Raw genomic sequence first — 23,985 nt, forward strand, 5'->3', positions numbered from 1 at the left:
GTTTTTGGACAATAATGCTAAACATACAAAGAGTTACACGTAATTACACGCTGACTAGGATTCTTTCTTTCTAACTAACCACTCCCCCTGATTTTCATGGAGGTGGGCCCCTCCTCCTTAACCTCCAATCACAACCCACTTGTTTGTAAAACCCATGTAAACTTATGTATGTGTAACATTACTCGTTTTGGATATGCACAAATATGAAATGAACATATATATACAGAGTGTTTCGGTATCGAAATTGCTCCACCTACGGACAGTAGTTACGGAAACACTCCTACGGACAGTCGTGGATGCATCTAATTCATCTCTCTTCCCCTGAATTTTAGGGATGGGACTATACCTGGCCATCTGTCGGGCCAGGCCGGGCCTATCAAAGTCCGATGCAAAAAACCCAGGCTCGAGCCCGGCCCGGCCCGACCGTCGGGCCTAAAAATCGGGCCCGAGCCCGGCCCATGACACTAAAAGCCTGCCGGGCCTCTTCGTTAATGCGCAAATATGACAGGCCCGGTCTCGGCCCGGTCCAGCCGTCAGGCTTGAAATCTAGGCCCGAGCCTGGCCCGTGAACAAGGTCGGGCCGGGCGAACCGGGCCAGGCTGCCCACGGTCAGGTCTAGGTGGGACCCTCCTCTCCCCAATCTAACGACCCCAGGAGAGTCCGTATGCTTTAATCCGTAGGAGTTTGCGTGTAAGTGTAGCATCTCTCATTTGAGTATTTTTAGGAGGCTGCTAAGGAATCATCCGGCTAATGCCAGGGAAGGAAGTTAAGCCACCTTGCTGGCCGTTTGATCTAGCCCGACCATACCGTCTGATTTAGGCTGTGTTTGGTAGCAAGGTATTGCAAAAATCAAAGTATTAAAAACTACTCCCTCTGTACCGAAATAGTTGTCGCTGGAGTAGCTGAAGTTCAGCTACTCCAGCGACAACTATTTCGGTACAGAGGGAGTACAATATTTTAGTCCGTCTGATTTAACCATGAAGTGGCCCGTGCAGTGATGGAGCTAGCTTGAAATGACTGGGGGCCAATGGAAAATATGAACTCTTGGACGGGTAAAAGTCTATATTTTCTTTGATACATGCAGGTACAAAAAAAATCTTCAAAAAAAGACAAGGCTGGGGCAATTCCTCCCCCCCCCCCCCCGCGCGCGCGCCTCCTCCTTAACCTCCAATCACAACCCACCTGTTTGTAAAACCCATGTAAACTTATGTATGTGTAACATTACTCGTTTTGGATAGGCACAAGTATGAAGTGAACATATATATACGGAGTGTTTCGGTACCAAAATTGCTCCACCTACGGACAGTAGTTACAGAAACACTCCTACGGACAGTCGTGGATGCATCTAATTCATCTCTCTTCCCCTGAATTTTAGGGATGGGACTATACCTGGTCATCTGTCGGGCCAGGCCGGGCCTATCAAAGCCCGATGCAAAAAACCCAGGCCCGAGCCCGTTCCGGCCCGACCGTCAGGCCTAAAAATCGGGCCCGAGCCCGTTCCGGCCCATGACACTAAAAGCCCGCCGGGCCTCTTCGTTAATGCGCAAATATGACGGGCCCGGTCTCGGCCCGATCCGGCCGTCAGGCTTGAAATCTAGGCCTGAGCCTGGCCCGTGAACAAGGTCGGGCTGGGCCAACCGGGCCAGGCTGCCCACGGCCAGGTCTAGGTGGGACCCTCCTCTCCCCAATCTAACGACCCCAGCAGAGTCCGTATGCTTTAATCCGTAGGAGTTTGCGTGTAAGTGTAGCATCTCTCATTTTGAGTATTTTTAGGAGGCTGCTAAGGAATCATCCGGCTAATGCCAGGGAAGGAAGTTAAGCCACCTTGCTGGCCGTTTGATCTAGCCCGACCATACCGTCTGATTCAGGCTGTGTTTGGTAGCAAGGTATTGCAAAAATCAAAGTATTAAAAACTACAATATTTTAGTCCGTCTGATTTAACCATGAAGTGGCCCTTGCAGTGATGGAGCTAGCTTAGAATGACTGGGGGCCAATGGAAAATATGAACTCTTGGACAAGTAAAAGTCTATATTTTCTTTGATATATGCAGGTACAAAAAAAATCTTCAAAAAAAACAAGGCTGGGCCAATTCCTCCCCCCCCCCCCCCCCCCCCCCGCACGCGCCTCAACATAGCTCCACCATTGGACCCGTGGATAGCCGGTGCATCATGTGGCTCGACATGCTTCATCGCAACACCAGCAGCCCTCCGACGAAGCTCCATTGCAGCATTAGACTGCCCTGGCAAAGCTCCATCGCAGCACCGGTGGCCCCCATCGAAGCTCCATTGCAGCATTGGATGCATATCCTGCTTTAATCTCAATCTCGTCTCCTTGAAAAAGTTTTTTTTACTTTTGCCAAAGCAAATAATGGCCCCGGTGAAGCTCCATTGTAGCACTAGACGGCCTCGGCGAAGTTCCATTGCAACACCAACGACACGCAGCTTCCCCCCCCCCCCCCCCCCCGCACTGCAGCAACGCTACTAGAAACCGCGGCGGAGAGCCTGCATCATCACACCGCCGCATAGTAAGTGAGTTGATGTGGCGCAACTCCTCACCACGGCGAGCGGCTGCCTTGCGACCGCGTCTTTGTCTGCAGCACTGGCGGTCGCTACCCTCACGTCACTGTCCTCACCATGAGCAGCATCGCATCACCACTTTGCAGCGACAACTTGCCGTCGTTGTCGCAGCGCAGCGGTGCCCCTCACAGTAGCAGCATCCCTCCGTCAACCGGGGTGGAAGAAGGTAGGAAGATAGAGGAGGCTTTGCGGAGAGGAGAGAAGGTTGGAGAAGGATCGAGGAGAGAGGAGGATTTACCCCGATTCAGAGGAATACGACTCGTCAGAGGAAAATGATAAGATTTGCGAGGATGGGCGGTGGTAGGGCCACAAGGACACGTGTCAATGCCTCGAGGAGGCTTACACGCGTTGTAATCAGCCGGTTGTTTATAAACGTTTTCCAATTTCTTATGTTTTTGGTAGGACGGTACTTCTTTGGATAGCTGTGTTTGTCACTCTGAATTTCAGTACATATATACTGAAATGCAATAGTGCAAGGGTGTAGCTAGATCTTAATCAACTAAGATTTAACCAAGTCTCGGTTAAGACATCATCATGTTAGGACAGATACTTTTCCGGTTAAGACATCATCATGTTAGGACAGATACTTTTCCTGATAGATGTGTTTGTCACTTTGAATTTCAGTACGCATATACTGAGATGCAATAGTACAAGGGGGTGTGGCCAGATCTCATGAGATTTAACCAAGTCTCAACCAAGACATCATCATGTTTAGATACAAATAACATATAAAAAGGAAAATACCTAAAAATGTAAGATCTCAAGACAGACCACACTAAGATATACAAACCGTCTGAATTTGTATCGAGGTAAAACAGAGGTAATAACATATAACAAAATTCAGATGTCTGAATTTGTATTGAGGTAAAAAAACGGAGGCCCAGTTGCAATACAGGTATTCTTATTGTTTCTGTGAGTAATGAACTGTTCAGTTCTGCACGCCAAAGCAGACCTACCCTGAAGGGTTTATTCTATACACAGAGATTACAAGCGAGCTGGACAATTGATCCAGCAACACATCTATGCTACGTTTTCTAGTCAAAACGCTGCATTTCTAAGCTAATGTCGGCAGGGCAGAGAGTTGAGCTTACTCCAGATGCCCTGATTTGCCGTCACAAGTCTTGGTAAAGTCACCCAGAATCACCGAGGGCCGGCTGCAAAACCGTCGCCTTTTGAACCCAAGGGCCGCGCCGGAGGACCCTGGGTGTGCCCTGCCGCGGCTGGGACTACATTGCCAGAGCTGCATTGCCAGATGTTGTTGGCACAAGTGCTAGTATCTGGCTCTTGACGACGGCGATGTAGCTCTCTATCTCGCTGTAGATCGCGAGGTTCTCTGGACAGCTTGGGCGCAGCATCGAAAAAGCACGCTCCAGCACACCTGCTATCTTGGCAGGCGGGTGCCGATGCTCGCTCAGGTCCTGCGCGTAATTGGACAAGGACAATGAAGCGAGATATAAACTATAGTAACCATAGATCATATGGTAGGAGATGGGATCTGTGGACATTTTACCTTGATTGCAATAACTGTAGCAACACAGTTCTCTATCAGGGTGGATGGAAGCTGGGCATCATCAAGAGTAGACTCAGAATCCAGGCTTATACATGGTGTTGCTTCTTCCCCAGATTCATTACCATTTCCATAGCTTGCCTAAGCAACGGAAATCAAACAACATATTGAGTCTAAAAATACAATGATACCGTGATTGCACAGAAGTTGAGAGTTGCCAGAAGGACTTGAACTTACCTGCATGACTTCACCAACCATCTGTTTGGCTTGTTTAAGCGATTTCTGGACAAATGCAGTAACATGAGAATCCAGTTCATCACTCTGACCACTATTGTTGTTTGAGCGACCCCTTGATTGTAAACTGTCGGCGGCGGACTGAAGTGGGTGGAATGGCGGCAGTGTAGATCTACAAATGGTGGTACTCTTGCTGGGTAGCAGTTCACCGCCCACAGAAGATGAAGCCTGTCGATAGATAGATTAATCAGAACTAGCCCTGAAGTACTACTACAATCACAAGTAATTGGATTTTATAGAACAGTTCGAGGACCAAGCAGTATTTGATGTCCACGATCATAAATATTACCCCCTTCCAAATTTGCTTGTCTTGGATTTATCTAGATATATCTAGACAAATCTAAGACAAGTAATTCGGGACGGAAGGAGTATACATTAGCTTTAACTTACATACAAGCACGGCATATTCAACTTTGACTAATAACTACGCTCCTTAGAAAATATAAATTTGGACAGAATAAAACCTTATGCTGTTCATCTGATGTTACCTGTCGACTACTGGACGACTCAGGTACGGAAATGTCATTCATGATATTACCCCAGCTCTCCTTTGAAGTAAGCTCCGGAATGTGCTCAAAATCCGGTTTGCGGTGTGCATTATTTGAGAGGGAGCTCCTCTTCTTGAGATCGTCAGGCAGATTATCCAACCAGTTTACAGGCATACAATCAGTGTCCTGGAAAAGAATAAGTTCAGTTATGCATTTCTGGGTATAAAAATATATCATTCACCTTGAGATTCTTGAATGACTACATCAAGGAAGTACATGTGCTTCTCATGATAGGAATATAACTAATAGGATTATCCAACCAGTTTACAGGCATACAATCAGTGTCCTGGAAAAGAATAAGTTCAGTTATGCATTTCTGGGTATAAAAATATATCATTCACCTTGAGATTCTTGAATGACTACATCAAGGAAGTACATGTGCTTCTCATGATAGGAATATAACTAATAGGAATACATAGCAAACGTGCAATGGTTGCATGCCAAATTACAAAAAAGTAATTGGTACTCCCTCTGTCCGGAAATACTTTTTATCCATTTCTAGGACAAGTATTTCCGGACGGAGGGAGTATGTATTAAAACCACATCTACTGAAGGCTGTCGCCAAATTAGTACTTTTCAATGGAAACTGCTTAACATGGTCATAGTCATTGTATGTCAAGGACCAAAAGCTTCAGCCCACATTGGAAGGGTAATCATGTTTACAGACTAGGAAAGCTTATTCTTCCTTTCCACAGTGCAAAACTAATAGCTGACCTCTTCTGCCACATAGATAGACGGCATACTTAATTTCTAAATGTCTAATTGCCTACAAAATGTAACAATACTGATAATTGTTGAAGAAAATAAAAATAACAAATACATACCTTAATTATATCAACACCTAGATCAGGGCTATCAAACTGGACCTTGTAACAATCCCGCTCCATGATTACCACTCTACCATCAGCAAGTTCTCTGGTACTCGGGTGACGAACAATGACATGCTGGCCAACTGAAAAAGGCCGAGCAAGGTCTGTTGGTAGAGAATCCCGCAAACCATCACTTAGTTCGGCATAGTATTTCCTAACGTTTTGTCGATAATCCTCAAGCTTTTCCTTTTCTACCGCCAGGAAATGATTGGAAAAGCGACGGGGCTTGCCGAGAGAACTGCAGATAAAAAAATCTTTCAACATATATGCAAACAGACAAAGAAACAATGCTACAACTTCCAGGGTTTGCAAGTTAATACCTTCGGATTGTGCTCCACTCAGATCGAGTGAGCCTTGAAAGATGGCTCAATTTTGCAAAATTTAAGTAGTTCACAAATTCATTATTCATAAACCATGGATAATCAACTGCGCTGTAGAACCACTCGTATGTACACCATCTACGAAGTGATTCAGATGACAAGCAATGCAGCAATTTCTTTGCCTGAAAATAGTGAACACTTGCGAGTTAGGAGACATATCTCCCATAATAATATATAAATCTGCAGCAATGATAAATTATAAATGTACCTGTAAATTATCGGCACCTTCATTGCAAAACACATAGTTTTTTTTGCATTGTACTTTGGATTTTCTTTTGCTCTTCCTTGACATATTTATTTGAGGGTCAATTTCCATCGGTGCATCAGGGGATACTTCAGCACAAATATTTGCAGTTGATTCAGGTATATCTATTGCTTCTTTCTCAAAGTCAGAATTCAAGGAGGGCTCCTCCGTGGTATCAAGCTGACATGCTTGTGGTATAACTGAAGTATTACCAGAACTGATTTGTTCTTCAGCCAGCACCTGTGGGAAGAGTATGACAAAATGGAACTGCCATTAGACTAACTGGAGTGATAGTGAAAAGAACACAAATATGTTTACGGTTTTTTAAGGTCCACTTCAAAGGAATAACCACAAGGAAATAGTGGGAAAATTGATAACAAATGGACGCCCAATTGGAATCCCACAAGGGATGACATCCCATGAATAACAAGCATAAAATTTTATGAATGTACTGATCAATTGCATAATAAAGTTGAAATACAAGAATGGTAAGCATCTAATTGAAGAATTAAAACATCTTTCAAACTGTAAATGCCGACAGCATGAAGACAAGTACAACTACTAGAAGCTGCCACAGAAGACAGCTAGCTCGAATTAGGAAAATCAATGAATTGACTTAATTTTATGTTCTGTTACTTCTGTATGAGTCGGAAAGGGACCTTCTAAAATTTGGATTCACAGCATGCATACATAGTTAAATATTCACAATATCTTACCTCTTCATCTGGTAACTTCTTTCTCCTTTTTTTCCTTTCCTCTGAAGCACTGGAATCACTATCTTGCTTCGTTTGTTTAGATTGATCGACAGGAGAAAGCCCTTCCTCCTGTGTGTTAGATGATGCAGAAATTCTCTTTCCACATGTACCTGGATCATTAGATGGAAAAGGGAAAGGATAGGCCATTAACAACATTCCTGAGATAATGTAGTTGGAAAGATGAATTAGGAGAAATTTGACGAACCTGAAGGACTATTAATCTTGGCCTGTGACGTTTCATTGGGCACAGTCACCAGACTCTCCAACACATCTAAGACCATCATCTCCTCTGAAAAAAACAGTAGTCAGAATGTTACACTGCTGATAATTATTAGTAGTACTAAGCATTGCTAATGAGGGTTAATCGCATGTGACCAGGAAGCTATGCTGAAAAGCAATTAGGCAGCAGCAAAAATTAAGTTGTTGCTCATTTAGACTGTGTTTCCTTGGCCAGCTCATGGCTCTGAGGTTCGGACAATAAGCTAGAGTGGTTGCCATACTATTTCGTTTGTTTTCTATGCATCTGAACTGGCAGTTGAGTCTCCATCTCCAAATAAGTACACATAAATCAGACCATTTTATGCATCATTTCAGAAATGTATCATATCACAGTATTCACGACTCACATGACACATGATTGCTAATTCCAGAAAGAAGCTCTCTGTTTGTTGCCAATGACAAGGCAGAGCAACAATTTGTTTCAAAGAATACCTGGAGAAAATAACCGACTAAGTCTCTCATAATCAGATAAGTTATGCCCTTCTTTTTTAGCCACCATCGTGGCACCAGGCTCAACTTTGCTGGTCTGGCCTTCGTCCATGCTTTGCTGAATTCTTCTCTTCTTCAAATTTAAATGTTGCTGGGACTGAGATATCTCAGTATCTTCAGTTCCTTTGATTTCCAAGAAAGTCTGGCCCTGAACAACCTTTGCTTCAGTGATTCCTGAACTTCCATCAGGAGAGCTTCCATCATTATTTATCTCTTCATTAGCCTTGATTGTAGCATTGATGTCCAAAGGAAGTAAAACTGGTACACGAGGAGTACGTTTCCGAACAGGATGTCTACTGATGTACCTGACAAGTTCTGAAAATAAAAAGAACATGAAACTATCAAAACTACGTTTAAGGGGAAACAAAAGGACATGGCATATTTGCCTTGCAATACTTGCCTCCATGGTATCTTTTCTTGAAAGAAGATGTAAAGCCAGCAATTCTCATTTCCTGATCTGTGAAGGCGTTGTGAGGGTTAGGTGCTGCATTCTCTTTTTGCCATGCAGCTTCTCCACGTCTCCGTCCCTTCCCAGATGATCTAACCATCTGATCAGTTTCTCTATGACTTGGAGATTCCTGCCAGTGGCAGAGTTATATTAAGTTTTATGCTAGTCAAATTCAGAAGTAGGTCGAATTCCTTATAAAGTTCTATCATTCGCCTCGCTTTAACACTTATTTTCTATGCTGTATTTCCTTCGCTAACCACATGTTTGATGGATAATCATCCATTTGTAGAAAATCATACTTCAGAGCCTACTAAGTGCAAAGCACGGTTCAATGGATGCAATGTCAAAAGTCACTCCAGAAGTTAAGATTAGCACTCAAGGTTAGTAATAATCATCATCACTTTAAAACTTGTCTTACAGTCGCCGCCTTTTGCACTTAGTTGACTGTACATTTCATTTTTAGTTAAATAGATATTGTAGAGCCCTCCTTACAGTATCATATCGGACTTACAGGCAACACTAGAACTGAACTATGAAGAACCAGAATAATTATATGGTACAAACATTCACATGTTATGGAACCAACCAAAAAGAGAGATAAAGTACAGGGATTTCACATAACCAGATACATAAGTAAACAGCAGTTCAAATATCCAAGACAAGTAAAACATCAAAATCTTACCAAAGCATTGTCATGACCAGCAGCCAATGCAATAAATCCCCTGGCAGTACCTTCACGCTCCGGAAGAGATAAGAAAGTCTACAACAAGAAACGTCAGTCTATAACTATTTTATTAAGGTTAATTGATCAAATTAAATCATGCCAATTTAAACAATGATCATAGTGCAAAACATCACTGCAGGCTGAAATATACTACAACCAAAATTTCAATAACCTCCAGATATTTAATAATGCCCTGTTCTCTGTAAGCAAATTATCGTCTTGGTTTGCTGAACCAAGAAACTGTAGAAGATGCATGATAATAGTCTCTGCAACTAGGACATTAATACATTAGAACAAATACTCACCCGATGCACATAGTAAAGAGCTTCTACAGTCTCTGCCGATTTGCTGCTAACTACTGCACTGATCTGAAAAGACTCAACAAACAGTTTTCTGTTATGCCTCAGAAGGTACTAGGGGAGAAGAAAATCAGAGAGATGGAAATATGAGATCCAAACCTTTTTCCAATTCTTTCCATGCCGCCGGTAGGCTTCATAAAAGTGCATCAGCTCATCCTTGTTCCAGTGGGGATCTAAGTCTGGCCTCTTCCTCTTCTGAGAAATCTAACATTTGGGTGCAAGAGAAATAACAGGTGAATAACATATTATTTTAGAGTGAAGAGAATGGGGAAATGTGGTGTACTCGTGCTACAACTACCGGTCATCTTAAATGAATCCATCATCAAGTCCTGCTATGTCTTACTTTAAGTTTCACATTGCTTGAACTAGTTGGATCCTCATGATGCTGTCGATCCTCGTGTCTTTTTATTGTGATCTTGTGGATTGTCCGAGAACCTTTTGCTGGACCCATTGAAATCGTCCTTGAATTGAGACCACCCAATATTGCTGCAAGCCAGAAAAGCAACCTCAGTATGCAGTAGTTTATGATGCATATACTTAATACCTATGCAGTTACACAGTAATCACTAGTCAGATTTGGGCAACGAGGTTATCAGCTTCAGGGAAGGAAACCATAATGAAGAGTTCAACCCAGACCTACTTAAGAACCGAAGCTGAAGAGGATTTCATTTAGAAAATCCACACTTCACAAGCTTTAATCAGGCAATCACACATACTTTGAATCTCCTAGCCATGTTACTGCCCAAATTTACACAAATGTTCATGGAATCTACCCGGCTGTGCAAATTCTAACGCGACAAAAGACCGAAAACTCAGAGAAGATCAAACCACTCACGCATCCAAATCCGCCAGAACTGAATTGTCCGACGAACTGTAACAAAAAAGATGAATTTTGATGGCCTATAGCCAAAACCCTTGGCTGTCCAAAGCAATGTAAGAAACAGCGAGTTAGATAAGATCCACAATTCGATAGCAGAATTAATCCACGACTGGAAACGAAGTAGAGAATTGCTAAAATAAATAAATAAATTAGCAGATGCTAATCGGAGAGGCAAGGGGAAACATGCGACAAAAATCCAAGCCAAAGTCGTAACAGCAGATAGCGGAAACGCAACCCAGGGAACATCTCATCAGAGATCGGGACGCACAACAATCACGGGTGAAATCCCCTCAGAACCTCAATAAACGAAACGACTTAGACCCATAAATCTCAGAGTTCCAAGCGCGCAGGCAAGCCTCGCAACCAAATCTTCGACGGGAACTGGTTTAAAAACCGGAGCGGCCGAAGCACGCATCTGCTCATGGAGAAGAGACCATCTAAAACGCGCAAGTCACAGGGCCGCAAAATTCCCCATCGCATCTTCTCCGAGAGCAGCCCAAAAACGGCCGCACAAAACTCCCAGACGCGACCGAACCACGGAGCGAGCGAGAGAGGAGAAATCCTCCAAGGATGGAGCGAAAACACGCCAGGAGATGAGGAAGCGAGCAGCAAAAACAGCGGAAATCCCAGCCGGGGAGGCCCCGGCCGCCGGCGGGAGACCCATCTCGCCAGAGATTACGCGGACACCCCACGAAATTCCACCAACCAATCCGCGGACGAAGCTCACCTGCCTCGGATCTGGGGAGAATCGGGCCCGGGCAGCACCTCACGCGCAGCTCGGCGCCCCTGCACCGCGCGCGGAGACGACGGTCGACGCCTTGGACGGAGCTCCCCGCCTTCGCCGCGTCCGCCGGAGAGAGGACCCGCGCCGCCGCTAGGGCTCCTGGGGGTCCCCCGCGGCGGAGGCTGATCGGGGGCGAGGGTGGAGGAGGCGGCGAGTGGGCGAGGTGGTCGGTTGTGTTTGCCTGCGGGAAGGTTTGGCTTGGCGGGCGCAGGATACAAGTAGCGGAGGAGAAGCCGAGCAGGGAAGGGAGCGGCCGGTGGGAGGGCGGATGTGCGAGGTGGGCGGGGTTTCAGGGGGGTAAACGCAAGTTTGCCCGTTTGAAAATTAGGGTCTGGGACGGAAGTCTTGCTGTTTCAGTTTCGGGAACGCCGTGCCGCGTGGGCCTTGCTGGGCCGCCGTTTCGGCTTCGCAGGTGTTTTTGGTGGGGAGGAGAAAGCAAAGCACAGGGCGATTAACCCTCAAAAAAATACAGGGCGATTGTGTCTTTTCTTTTTGCGGCGATGCCCCCGTGCTAGATGGTTATTATGTTATACTTGGGAGTTTTGAGGGCATGTCTGGTTCATGGCCGAGCAGAGCTTTCCCGCGCTTTCTACCGCTAAACCACGGGAAGCCGTACGATGTTCCTGGGACGATTCCGTTACCAAAGCCGTTATATGATTTGAAAATATGAGAGTATACGACAAAGTGAGGAAGTGGCCTTAAAGTATGACACGTTGCGACAAAAAGCTATGAATTAAATCGAGCAGAGCTTTCCCGCACTGTCTAGCGCTAAACCGCGGGAAGCCGTACAACGTTCCGGGAACAATTCCGTTGCCAAAGTCGTTATGTGGTTTGAAAATGTGAGGCTATACGACGGAGTGAGGAATTGGCCTGATAAAGTGTGGCACGTTACGACAAAAACCTATGAAGCAAACAATACCCACCCAAATGCGTGTGGCAAAGCAAAACATGACTACGGAACAAATGCGCCCTACAATTCAGGAGGCTATTTAGAAACTACAAACTTTTATTTTATTAGGGCACTAAGTTGTTATTCAAACACGTCCTAAAACTTCGTTGACAGGGGGGATCATTCCTCTTTTCTCGTTCTCTCTCGAACGTTGCCTCTAAGCTTTCCTTTCTCGTTTCCTCAACTGACTCCTCTTCCTCTCTTCACCGTTGGCTTCGCCGGCCGGCTAGGAGGGTGGATATGCGAGGGGGTAGGGTTCTAGGGGGGTAAATGTAAGTTTGCCCGTTTGAAAATTAGGGGCGGGGATGGGAGTGTTGTTTTAGTTTCAGGAACACTGTGCAACGCGGGCCTTATTGGGTCGTCGTCTCGGCTTTGAAGGTTTGGTGGGGAGCAAAGCGCATGGCGATTGTGTGTGTGTTTTTGCGGCGATGCCCTCGTGCTAGACGGTTATTATGTTACTTGGGGATTTTGAGCGCATGTTTGGTTCATGGCCGAGCAGAGCTTTCCCGTGCTATCTAACGCTAAACCACGGGAAGCCGTACAACGTTCCGGGAACAATTCCGTTACCAAACCCGTTATATGGTTTGAAAATATGAGACTATACGACAAAGTGAGAAATTGGCCTAATAAAGTGTGACACGTTACAACAAAAACCTATGAAACACAAACAATCCCCACCCAAACGTGGGTGCCAAAGTAAACATGACTACAGAACAAATGCGCCCTACAATTCATGAGGCTATGTAGAAACTACAAAGTTTATTTTATTAGGGCAATAAGTTGTTATTCAAACATGTCCTAAAACTTCACCGACAAGGGTGGTGGGGGGTCATTCCTCTTTTCTCGGTCTCTCTCGTCTGTTGCCTCTAAGCTTTCCTTTCTTGTTTCCTCAACTGACTCCTCTTCCTTTCTTCACTGTTGGCTTCGTCGGGCGGCTAGGAGGATGGATATGCGAGGGGGTAGGGTTCTAGGGGGTAAATGTAAGTTTGCCCATTTGAAAATTAGGGGCGGGATGGGAGTGTTGTTTTAGTTTCAGGAACACTGTGCAACGCGGGCCTTATTGGGTCGTTGTCTCGGCTTTGAAGGTTTGGTGGGGAGCAAAGCGCATGGCGATTGTGTGTGTGTTTTTGCGGCGATGCCTCCATGCTAGACGGTTATTATGTTACTTGGGGATTTTGAGGGCATGTTCGGCTCATGGTCGAGCAGAGCTTTCCCGCGCTATCTAACGCTAAACCGCGGGAAGCCGTACAATGTTCCGGAAACAATTCCGTTACCAAACCCGTTATATGGTTTGAAAATATGAGGCTATACGACAAAAGTGAGGAATTGGCTTAATAAAGTGTGACACGTTATGACAAAAACCTATGAAACACAAACAATCCCCACCCAAATGTGTGTGCCAAAGTAAACATGACTACAGAGCAAATGCGCCCTACAATTCAGGAGGCTATGTAGAAACTACAAACTTTATTTTATTAGGGCACTAAGTTGTTATTCAAACACATCCTAAAACTTCACCGACAAGGGAGGGGTCATTCCTCTTTTCTCGTTCTCTCTCGTCCGTTGCCTCTAGGCTTTCCTTTCTCGATTCCTCAACTACTCCTCTTCCTCTCTTCACTGTTGGCTTTGCCTGCCGGCTAGGAGGGTGGATATACAAGGGGGTAGGGTGCCAGACGGTAAATGTAAGTTTGCCCGTTTGAAAAATAGGGGTAGGGATGGGAGTGTCGTTTTAGTTTCAGGAACATTGTGCAACGCGAGCCTTATTGGGTCGCCGTCTTGGCTTTGAAGGTTTGGTGGGGAGCAAAGCGCATGGCAATTGTGTGTGTGTTTTTTTTGAGGCGATGCCCCCGTGCTAGACGGTTATTATGTTACTTGGGGATTTTGAGGGCATGTTTGGTTCATGGCCGAGGAGAGCTTTCCCGTGCTATCTTAACATTGAACCGTGGGAAGTCGTGCAACGTTCCGGGAACAATTCCGTTACCAAACCCTTTACATGGTTTGAAAATATGAGGCTATACGACAAAGTGAGGAATTGTCCTAATAAAGTGTGACATGTTACAACAAAAACCTATGAAACACAAACAATCCCCACCCAAATGTGTGTGGCAAAGTAAACATGACTACAGAGCAAATGCGCCCTACAATTCAGGAGGCTATGTAGAAACTACAAACTTTATTTTACTATGGCACTAAGTTGTTACTCAAACACGACCTATAACTTCACCGGCAATGGGGGCAAGCATTCCTCTTTTCTCGTCCTCTCTCCTCCATTACCTCTAAGCTTCCCTTTCTTGCTTCCTCAACCGACTCCTCTTCCTCTCTTCACTGTTGGCTTCGCCGGCCGGCGAGGAGGGTGGATATGCGAGGGGTAGGGTTCTAGGGGGTAAACGTAAGTTTGCCCGTTTGAAAATTAGGGGCGGGGATGGAAGAGTTGTTTTAGTTTCAGGAACACTATGCAACACAAGCCTTATTGGGTCATCGTCTCGGCTTTGAGGTTTGGTGGGGAGCATGCACAAGGCGATTTGTGTGCTCTTTTTTGCAGTGACGCCCCCGTGCTAGATGGTTATTATGTTACTTGGGGATTTTGAGGGCATGTTTGGTTCATGGTCGAGCAGAGCTTGAAGTTATTATGTTATCAGGGCTTTCTACCACTAAACTACGGGAAGCCATACAATGTACTAGAAACAATTATGTTACCAAAGCCGTTGTATGATTTGAAAATATGAGACTATACAACATAGTGAGGAATTGGCCTAATAAAATATGACACACTGCGATAATAACCTACTGCCTCCGTCTGGATTCTCGTACTATTTCCGAGCGGAGGAGTATGTAACAAGCAATACCCACCCAACGTGTGTGGCAAAGTAATACGTGACTATAGACCAAATGCCCCCTATAATTCAAGAGGCTATGTATAAACCATGAAGTTATTATGTTATTAGGGTAATAAGTTGTGATTCAAACACATCCTGAAACGTCACCAACACGGGGGAGTCATTGCTCTTTTCTCATCCTCTCCCATCCCTTGCCTCTAAGCTTTCCTTCCTCGTTCCATCAACCGTCTCCTCTTCCTCTCTTCCTTGTTGGCTTGCTTCGACCGGCAAGGATCGAGGGTGAAAACGGCTCGATCCCCTGATTTGATGTGTCTATACTCCTCCCTGTATTTGCGCCCCTAGTGTTTGTTAGGTGTTTACGTGTCTCTAATACACAAGATCATTTTTCCTTCTTCCTTTCTCCACTCATATCATCCATGGTTGTTGGATTGAAGGATTTGGTAGGACTGCAAGGAAGAAGATCTGATGCCCTATGCCGTGCTTGGGCTGGCGTTGTTGTTGATTCTCGGATCCGTATCCACCTTCTCTACAAGCTGACCAACATTGTGGTGCTAGCATTTTTGGATGTGGTGAGTTACTGGACCCGAGGTCTGGTTTCACGTTCTTTTCCTTCTTCTCCCTTTGATCCCCTTTTATTTTTCTCCACTTGGGTTCATGCCGGTTGTTGGGCTCTTAGCTACATTTTTCTAGCATTTATCATGCTTCATTCTCTCACTACTCCCCTGGAGATCCAACCAGGATGGCTTGAGACATTTGCATGATCTCCTTTCTTATTCCATGGCTTGGGTCTCGGTTCCTCACAATGATATTTTCTTCACCGTCTCATGCATGCATTGGGAAGAGGCCATCATTCTCCTCTATTTTTTCATCTGGCCCGGGGGCCCTACGATGGCGGATTATCAGGGATGAGGGAGGAGGAGGAGGCGAGTGAGTGAGATTTGTCGATTGTGTTGCTTGTGGCTTGGCGGGTGTAGGATACAAGTAGAAGAAGGGCATGAGGGGGCGAGCGTGGAAGGGCGGTGGGAGTGTTGATATGCAAGGTGGGTAGGGTTCCAGGGGGTAAACATAAGTTTGCCTGTTTAAAAATTAGGGGCGGGATGGAAGTGTTGTCTCAATTTTGGGGACGCCGTGCGACGCCGGCCTTGTTGTGTTGTCGTTTCAACTTTTGAGGCCTTGTCGGGAGCAAGCACAGGGCGATTGTGTACCTTTTTTTTGCAATGATGCCCCTGTGCTAGATGGTCATTATGTTACATGACAACTTTGAGGGCATGTGTTGGTTCGTGGCCGAGCAAAGCTTTCCCGCTCTTTCGACTGCTATAAAGCGCAGGAAGCCGTACAACATTCCAAGAATATTTTGGTAGCAATATTGTCACATTGTTTGAAAGAAAAAGATGTGTCTATGCCAAAGTGAGATGGTTTGCTAAAAAAGTGTGACACGTGACGACAAAATCAGGGCAATAACAAGTAACCGTAAATATCCGTTAAATGTACGTCCGAATAAGACATGGATAGGAACCAAACGTGCCTTATGATTCATGAAGCTATAATAATTTCTGGAATATTTTGGTTAGCAAAGATGTTACATAGTTTAAAAAATGGCGGGTATATTGCAACATTATGCAGGCTTCTAACGAAGTGTGACTCGTTACAAAAACCCATTGAAATAGACAATAGCCCTAAATGCATACCAGATACGTGGCAAAGTAAAATATGAGTACATATCAAAATGTGCCCTAAAATTCAAGAGGCTACCACAAAATGGATGACGTATGTGGATCTGTAAAGAGCTCATCAGAAAGGTAGGGGGAAACATCCACATGAAAAAGCAAAATGAGGTGAAAGAATGAGGAGGAGGAGGGTAGTAAACTTCGCCGAATGACGATGAAATAGTCGTGACGTCACTTGAGGGGACATAAACTTTAAGGCGGGGTGGGGAAGGAGGCGCCCGCTGGGCCATCGGTAAAGGGCAAATAAACTCGGAGGCTAGCGTTGGGGGATGTTGTCAGAGGAAGATGGAGGCGCTACTCTCAGTCGCTATGTGGAGGAGATCGAGGCATGCGCCGTCACCTCTCGATTGATCAATAGGGAGAGATGGGGCGGGGGAGGGGGGAGGGAGGGTCTTCCTGACCTCTGGAGACATGGATTGTTCCCCCGCGGAAACAGCACGCATTAGGTCGGAAAACCACCAGCCGCTATGCGACCAAATGCGTTGGTGGGCTTCCCTGGGTGCATTTGACGCTTTGACTCGTGGGTTCGGCGTATGGATTGTGACGGGGAGGGGGCTACTGGGCTACCAAGCGGGCCTTAATTGGTTTCGGGTTTTTAAATCCGTCTCAACTTTTCCCCTATCCTTATCGAGTTACTAAATAAAATTTTATTCTTTATAGTAAGCTAATAAATGCTAATTCAAAGAGCAAATCCATCTTTAGTATGCAATTAGTGAATCATATTAAATTCGCTAGAATATTAATGCAACCCGAGATTACATGGCTTGGGTAGTGCACAATTTAGCGCTCCAAAAATGATCAGATATTGCAGTTCGGAAGGGTCCGAACTGCAAATTGCCACCGCTGTGGTGGTTTGCTAACTGAACAGTGGGCCCGTCGTGACAGAGTGGTTACCACCATCCTCGGCTTCTCTGCCGCGCCATCTCCACCGTCCGCCGTCAATCCCCACCGCGCCACAGCCGCCGCCCACATGGCCGCGGCCGGCGCCTTCTCCCCCCTCTCCGGCACCCTCCTCCGCCGCCGCATACCCCTCCACCATCACCGCCGCTTCCTCTCCATTGCAGCCGCTGCCTCGGAAGCCCCCGCGCCTGCCCCCGCCCCGTCCCAGCCGCCGCCGCCGCCGCCGCGTCCTCGCGGGAAGGGGTACTTCCCCAAGAAGAACGAGATCCTCGAGCTGACATGCGAGGGGCTCGCCTTCAAGGGGAAGGGCGTCTGCAAGGTCGACGGCTCCTCCTTCGTCCTGCTCTGCGACGGCGCTCTCCCCGGCGAGCGCCTCGTGGCTCGCGTCCGTCGCCTCCGCCGCGGCGCCTTCGCCGAGGCCTCCAAGCTAAAGACCCTCTCGCCCCACCACGACGCCGTCGAGGCCCCCTGCCCCCTCGCCGCCGACTGCGGCGGCTGCAAGAGCCAGTCCCTCGCCTACTCTGCGCAAATCCACCACAAGTACGTCCAGGTCCGCGACTTGCTGGTAAATTTCGGCAAGTTTGACCCCAGAAAGCTGGAGAGCTCGGATTCAGATGCCATCCTTAAGCCCATCGTGCCGTGCGATGAGATATTTCGATACAGGAACAAGGTGAGGTTTGAGACTTTGGGTTTGGGCCTTTGGGGGTTTAGGAAGGGTTTGGGGTGTGGGAGGTGATGCATTTGCTGCCATGTTTGTAGATGGAGTTCTCGTTTGGGACGAAGAGGTGGATGAAAAGGGAGTGGAAGGAGGAGAAAGAGGAGGTGTCTAAGGGGGAAGAGGTGGAGACTGATGGTTATTCACTTGGACTCCATGCACCAGGGTTCTTTGACAAGGTGCTTCATGTTGAGACGTGCTTGCTGCATAGTGAGCCGGCAGATCAGGTAATTAACTGGTTGATGAGAATGTACTGGATTTGCTTCCTGAAAAAAGAGTACTGGATTCAATATGTCAGTACCAACTTTAATGTTTTTGATTGGTTGTTGATGTCGGATGGTAGAGATATATAAATCATATTGTTAGCTTGGTGGTAGCATCATACATACTGTTCTGTCTGGTTAGCTTGACGCTCTAAAGCTAGGCTTTTGATTCTCTGAATGTAAGTAATGTATTGCTATATCAGATAAAATGCACACATGCATTGCTAAGATGATTTTGCTTATATATGCTGAAGTATATTTCTTAAATCTATCTGTTCAACTCTTAGGATCATTCTTCACTTCAAGTCTACTCTGCTGATTGTGTCAAAGCTAGACTAGTTGTGCCATATTTGCATTGCAAATGCTATGTTGTTGGGGAATTAGTGAGCTTGGCTATATTTCTGGGAGCATCGTGTTACCTGGTGGTGGTAGCAGTTTGGTGTAGCTTGGTTTGGTTTTGTTTGTTTGTTCACTATCTTTTGGGTGTGTGATTATGTTACTGTACTATCATTGAACTGGTGAGCACATAGCACATTCGTTTTTGGTGTTTGATTACAGGGAGTGTTGAATTGATTAATTGCTAATTTCCATAGGTTCTTGCAGTTGTTCAAGGAAGTTGGACGGATCCGGCTCTTGGCCTCACGCCTTACGATGTCTACAAGCACACTGGGTTTCTCAAGCATCTAATGATACGAACTGGAAGGTATGGTGGCCCATCTGATTGTTTTTTCCCCACTTGACCCAACAGTAATGCAGCTGATGCTGTATATATCACTTTCCATGAATCTGGATGTGCGTTTTGATTCATAGTATATGATATTCCCTCCGTTCCATAATGTAATGCATATAGATTTTTTGAAAAGTCAAACCTAACAAACTTTGACCAAGTTTATGGAGAAAAATATTTACATCTAGAATGCCAAAAATATATCTTTAGATTCATCATAAGATGTAGTTTCATATTTTATATATTTGGTATCTTAGATATAAATAGTTTTCTATATAAACTTGATTAAAGTTTGCAAAGTTTGACTTTTCAAAAAATCTAAACGTTATTATGGAACGGAGGGAGTATCATATTTACTGTTTACTGCATGCAAATTTTATGCATAGTATAGTTGTAGATATATTAATATTATTGCCACAACATAACGACAGAATGGTACTGATACAATGCACTCAAACAAACCAGCATACCATAACAGAATAAATTGATAAAGTGTGAAATTTTCCGTTTTGTATCTTTGGCCTCATTAGCTGTTTGGCCATGTATTGATATCTAGAAAGGCATTATTTACAAATCTTTCAGTTAAAGAAGTATAGTTGTTAAGGCAGGGACAGGTCATGTTGTTTGCCACCAAACAAAGGAGCCATTCAACCTTTTTGTTACTTTTTGAGCAATCTTTTTGTCTGATGGACGCTTTAAAGATTCCATTTTTTCCTTTCAGAAATGTCAGCACTGGAGCTCCAGAATTGATGGTCAATTTTGTGACATCATGTTATAAACCTGAGCTACTGGTGCCTCTTGTGGATAGAATCACAAAAATATCTGAAGTGGTACATTATTGAATCTTTCCTGACATGATGTTTAATCTACTTGGCCAATCATATATCCCAGTAGAACTCTTTATGCCACAACTATCCTGGCTGACCAGTATTGATATTCATGTACTGCTAATGTAGGTAAGTGTCGTAAATAATGTGAATACATCTGTTGGCAATACATCCGTGGGTGAGCAAGAATATACCTTGTACGGGAAACCGACCATTACAGAGATGTTGAGAGGACTTACATTCCAGATATCTGCCAACTCCTTTTTCCAGACTAATACAAAACAGGTTTGTTTATGTTATAAATGCATGAATCAGAGCATGGTAACTTATTTTCCAATCATCATTGCAGCACACTATGTTTTTAGGCTGTTTAATTTCAATGGAAGCATGCAAATAGCTTTTAAAAATAGCATATACGAGGAGGTTGCATATTTACTCAGCTGAAGAAACTACTGAATGTTAGAAATATGATTGTTGAAATGAAGTCAGTTTCTGGTGGTGTACTAGCTGGATGTTTAGTACTTCAAATTTTATCAATATGTTCCCCATGTCTGCATATGAAAGTAGCATTGGTTTTCTTGCAGGCTGATGTTCTTTATAAGCTTATTGAAGATTCTGCTGGGCTTAAAGGAGATGGCTCTGAGATTGTTCTTGACTTGTTTTGTGGAACTGGAACCATTGGGCTGACTCTTGCTAGAAGGTAGGCTTCCTTGTAGTGGTAGCTATTGTGAGATAGCAAGTTAGCAACTGCTACCGACCACTGGCTAACTTCCATATCTGGTTAACATAAAACTACAGTTACTAAGCATTCTTCTTTTGCCCAGTGCAAAGCATGTTTATGGATATGAAGTTGTCCCTGAAGCCATCGCGGATGCCCAAAAGAATGCTCAGTTGAATGGTATTAGTAATGCTACATTTGTTCAGGGAGACCTTAACAAAATCAGCGAAACATTTGGCAAGGAATTTCCAAAGCCTGACATAATCATATCAGGTTTGTGTTCCTTGAATTTTTTGTAACTCTTCAGCACCAAAATTCACTAGTCTCCTGATTCTTCCTAGAAATTTTGTTTGAAAACCACAATTCTTTATGAATTTCGTCTCAAAATATTCACTAGCTGCTAATATCACCTTTATATATACATTTTTTGCTTGTTTGCTGAACTTATGCAACAAACATATAAATTCTAGTCTGTTTTGTTAAGACCTAATTTATGTCGATGAATTCTTCAGATCCTAATCGGCCAGGGATGCACATGAAGTTAATCAAGTGGCTGCTAGAAGTCAAAGCCCCTCGAATAGTGTACGTCTCTTGTAATCCAGCTACTTGTGCACGGGATTTGGACTACCTATGTCATGGCGTGGTATGTTCGCTGCTACTATTATCAGCTTTGTTATATTTTGGGGCCGCTGCAATGCTTAGCTGCTCCGTCAATGAATTTGCCTGCAGGAAGAGAAAGGCCTGAGTGGGTGCTACGAGCTGAAGCGTGTAATACCTGTCGATATGTTTCCCCACACTCCTCATATTGAGTGTGTGTGCTTATTGGAGCTGTGCTGATTTTCAGTTCTGTTCAGCTAGAGCCACCAGAAGGTTTTCATTTGCTTCCTTATCCTGCATAATAACTTATTCTTCTGCTCTTATAAGGTGTAACCATCCTTCTACTTGTGGTTCAGAGATTCATATTCTGAAATGGGGTACACCTATTTTTGATGTAGAGTATAATATCCACGCGGTGAGTTGTTTGATTTAACATTTTCAATATCGTTTTATCTGGTATGTGTGCATGCATAACTGAGGAACATGTTCTTTTTCCATGGATGATCAGGCATATCATACACGGTGGTTTACTGAAGCCATTTTGAAGTTAACCAGACGTGCTGATTGCTGAATGTATTGTTCGGTTAGCATATCTCAAGCAGAAGGGGCCCTGGAACTATGAGCGCCCTACAGAAGGACTCTGGGAAAATCTTCGACAGTTGTCGAGGTTCTGTTCATTGTTGCAGGCAGGGATGCATTATGTAAACAGTAAGAAAAAAAATGGATGAATTTGTCTGATCTCTTCATGATGGTGTCTAAATTTGCTTCCGGGACATCGTTGACTCCTCTCATAGCTGATGCTGAATCGTGACTCGTTCTCTGTTTAATTGAATTTTGGTTTGTGGTTGGCATGTACTGTGTACATTTTTTTCCATTTTGATTGATGGTCAAGTCGTTGAGAAGGAACGTAAGACCTGAGAAGTTAGAAATGCAGATGGTGGAGATGGAATCGAAAATGCCTTTTCCAATACTGGGCTGTACCTGTATTTTTGAGAAAACAATTAAAAAATAAAATCTTCAAGCGTCTTGACATGTGGTTGTGATCTATTGTACCTAGAAATCTCCATGTTTTCATACGTGGTGCACAAAATAGACAACGGAATTGCTAATTCGCAGTTGCCTGAGAATTTCTTAATTCTCAGGCGACGTGAGATTTTTTTTTTGGGCGGGCAGGCGACGTGAGATTCGCTCGATCGATTTTATACAGATTAGTGCAACCAGGCCCTTGTCAGCAGCGTAGGCAACTGACAAGGGCCCGCCTGACTGCTTCGTATGCGGGCTTTCTTTGTTCTGTTTTTGGGGCACTTAGCTTATCCTCATGGGCTTTTATTCAATTTGTTGGCCCTGTCTAGTCCTTTTCTTTCCCTTTTCTTCTTTTTGCTGTGAACTTTGTCTTCGTGTTTGTGCTTGTGTAGCTCAGCACATTTGTACTACTAGGGTTTTTAGCACAATCCAGAGTTGCTGTATTATATATATTTTTTGCACGTGGTTCCTTGGTCCCACATTCAATCTTGTATGGTTATGTACCAATCTCAAAATCAACAAAGCTCGTCAACTTTATTTTTTAAGAAGTTCATGTGCTTTGTCAGTTCGCGGAGTTTTTTATCGGTGTGTTTCTACAGTGTCATATGCAGTTGTTTGTTTTTGGTTTCTCCGTTGATTATTTAGTGCCTTCCTAGACTTTCAAAAACTATTACTTGAACTATCTCATAAATGACAACTACCATATTCTCAAAAGTTAATGTTATTGGTACACGCGTTTTTCCAAAATGATTATACCACAGTTGCACTTTTCAATCGAATGGAGTTGCACTTTTCTAGAAAAAGCGCAACCGGGTTGCAGTGTATGTATTTTATATATTGATTCTATCCCAATAGCATTTTTTTAATATGTGACTACGATTTTCAGAAAAGTGTAACTGTGTTACTGTGTATATATTGTGTGGCATCGTATATATCTCAGTTCCCACCCTTTTTATTGAAAAAAAATTCTTACGTATTTGTGAAGAAACTAAATGTGCAACTATTATTTTTAGAACAGCACAACCAGGTTATTGCATGTATTTTTCTAGCATGATTGTGCTTAGTTGCAATTTTCTATAAATAGTAATTACACTTTTAAAAAATGTGCAGCCGAGTTTATATATGTATTTTTTAGCCTTATTACCCCTGAGTTGCACTTTTCAATAAAGAGTACTAGTATTTTTTTTAAAAAAAATGTGCAACTAAAGTAAAAAGGGCAACTTGCTTTGATATTTATATTATTTTCCTTCTCCTGATTAATCAATTTCACTTTTCAATAAACTGTAGATTTTTTTTTTCTAAAAGTGTGCAACTATCCCTACTAAAAAAGTGCAACCAGGTTTCCTATATGCTTTTTATCCCATGATTATGCTTCAGTTTCTCAAAAAAAGGGGATTATGCTTTGGTTCTTGTGCAACTTCTTGAGAAACCCTCTACTCCCAGAATGGTTCTTGTGCAACTATCCCTGCTCTATTTTTGAATGGAAAAGTGGGTTTAGACCGGTTGAAGCCTAGTACAGCCAAGGAATAAAAGAAAAGGTTCATCTGAGAGTTTATGGGCCAAGGA

At 44.1% G+C, this 23,985-nt stretch overlaps 2 protein-coding genes across 5 annotated transcripts; one reads left to right on the forward strand and one right to left on the reverse strand.

The window, feature by feature from the left end:
* Positions 1–3,405: 3,405 nt before the first annotated feature.
* On the reverse strand, positions 3,406–11,341 carry LOC123060364 (protein ALWAYS EARLY 2). Of its 3 annotated transcripts, none has more exons than XM_044483057.1 (16): positions 11,084–11,341; positions 9,816–9,958; positions 9,572–9,676; positions 9,419–9,481; positions 9,072–9,149; positions 8,342–8,519; positions 7,885–8,256; positions 7,379–7,462; positions 7,135–7,283; positions 6,383–6,658; positions 6,115–6,296; positions 5,750–6,032; positions 4,866–5,051; positions 4,321–4,545; positions 4,087–4,224; positions 3,406–3,994 (listed from the first exon to the last, which is right to left on the reverse strand). In XM_044483057.1, exons 2-16 carry the CDS (start codon positions 9,921–9,923, stop codon positions 3,803–3,805), a joined length of 2,619 nt encoding a protein of 872 aa, XP_044338992.1. In that variant the 5' UTR covers positions 9,924–9,958; positions 11,084–11,341; the 3' UTR covers positions 3,406–3,802. The 3 variants fall into 3 exon arrangements, with proteins under 3 accessions (XP_044338992.1, XP_044338991.1, XP_044338990.1); XM_044483056.1 differs by having other exon boundaries at positions 11,080–11,341; XM_044483055.1 differs by lacking the exon at positions 11,084–11,341 and adding an exon at positions 10,308–10,326.
* Positions 11,342–17,529: 6,188 nt separating this feature from the next.
* On the forward strand, positions 17,530–22,247 carry LOC123060365 (uncharacterized RNA methyltransferase BH0687). 2 transcript variants are annotated; one of them, XM_044483059.1, is made up of 11 exons: positions 17,530–18,219; positions 18,309–18,491; positions 19,121–19,230; positions 19,976–20,084; positions 20,211–20,366; positions 20,666–20,781; positions 20,906–21,072; positions 21,312–21,442; positions 21,529–21,669; positions 21,795–21,811; positions 21,905–22,247. In XM_044483059.1, exons 1-9 carry the CDS (start codon positions 17,620–17,622, stop codon positions 21,634–21,636), a joined length of 1,680 nt encoding a protein of 559 aa, XP_044338994.1. In that variant the 5' UTR covers positions 17,530–17,619; the 3' UTR covers positions 21,637–21,669; positions 21,795–21,811; positions 21,905–22,247. The 2 variants fall into 2 exon arrangements, with proteins under 2 accessions (XP_044338994.1, XP_044338993.1); XM_044483058.1 differs by having other exon boundaries at positions 21,529–21,811.
* Positions 22,248–23,985: the final 1,738 nt, after the last annotated feature.

Source organism: Triticum aestivum, chromosome 3A (genome assembly GCF_018294505.1).
Source record: "Triticum aestivum cultivar Chinese Spring chromosome 3A, IWGSC CS RefSeq v2.1, whole genome shotgun sequence".
NCBI classification, from domain to species: domain Eukaryota; kingdom Viridiplantae; phylum Streptophyta; class Magnoliopsida; order Poales; family Poaceae; genus Triticum; species Triticum aestivum.

What these genes read in the sequence shown, in the direction of transcription:
- LOC123060364 (XM_044483055.1), bottom strand. An exon ending in CAAGAAAAGATACCATGGAG is followed by an intron (nt 8,257 to 8,341) that starts GCAAGTATTGCA and finishes TTTTATTTTCAG; the next exon opens with AACTTGTCAGGTACATCAGT. An exon ending in CAAGATTAATAGTCCTTCAG is followed by an intron (nt 7,284 to 7,378) that starts GTTCGTCAAATT and finishes CTAATGATCCAG; the next exon opens with GTACATGTGGAAAGAGAATT.
- LOC123060365 (XM_044483058.1), top strand. Translation starts at nt 17,620, where the DNA reads ATGGCCGCGGCCGGCGCCTTCTCCCCCCTCTCCGGCACCCTCCTCCGC. An exon ending in ATAGTGAGCCGGCAGATCAG is followed by an intron (nt 18,492 to 19,120) that starts GTAATTAACTGG and finishes TAATTTCCATAG; the next exon opens with GTTCTTGCAGTTGTTCAAGG. An exon ending in GGGCTGACTCTTGCTAGAAG is followed by an intron (nt 20,782 to 20,905) that starts GTAGGCTTCCTT and finishes TCTTTTGCCCAG; the next exon opens with TGCAAAGCATGTTTATGGAT.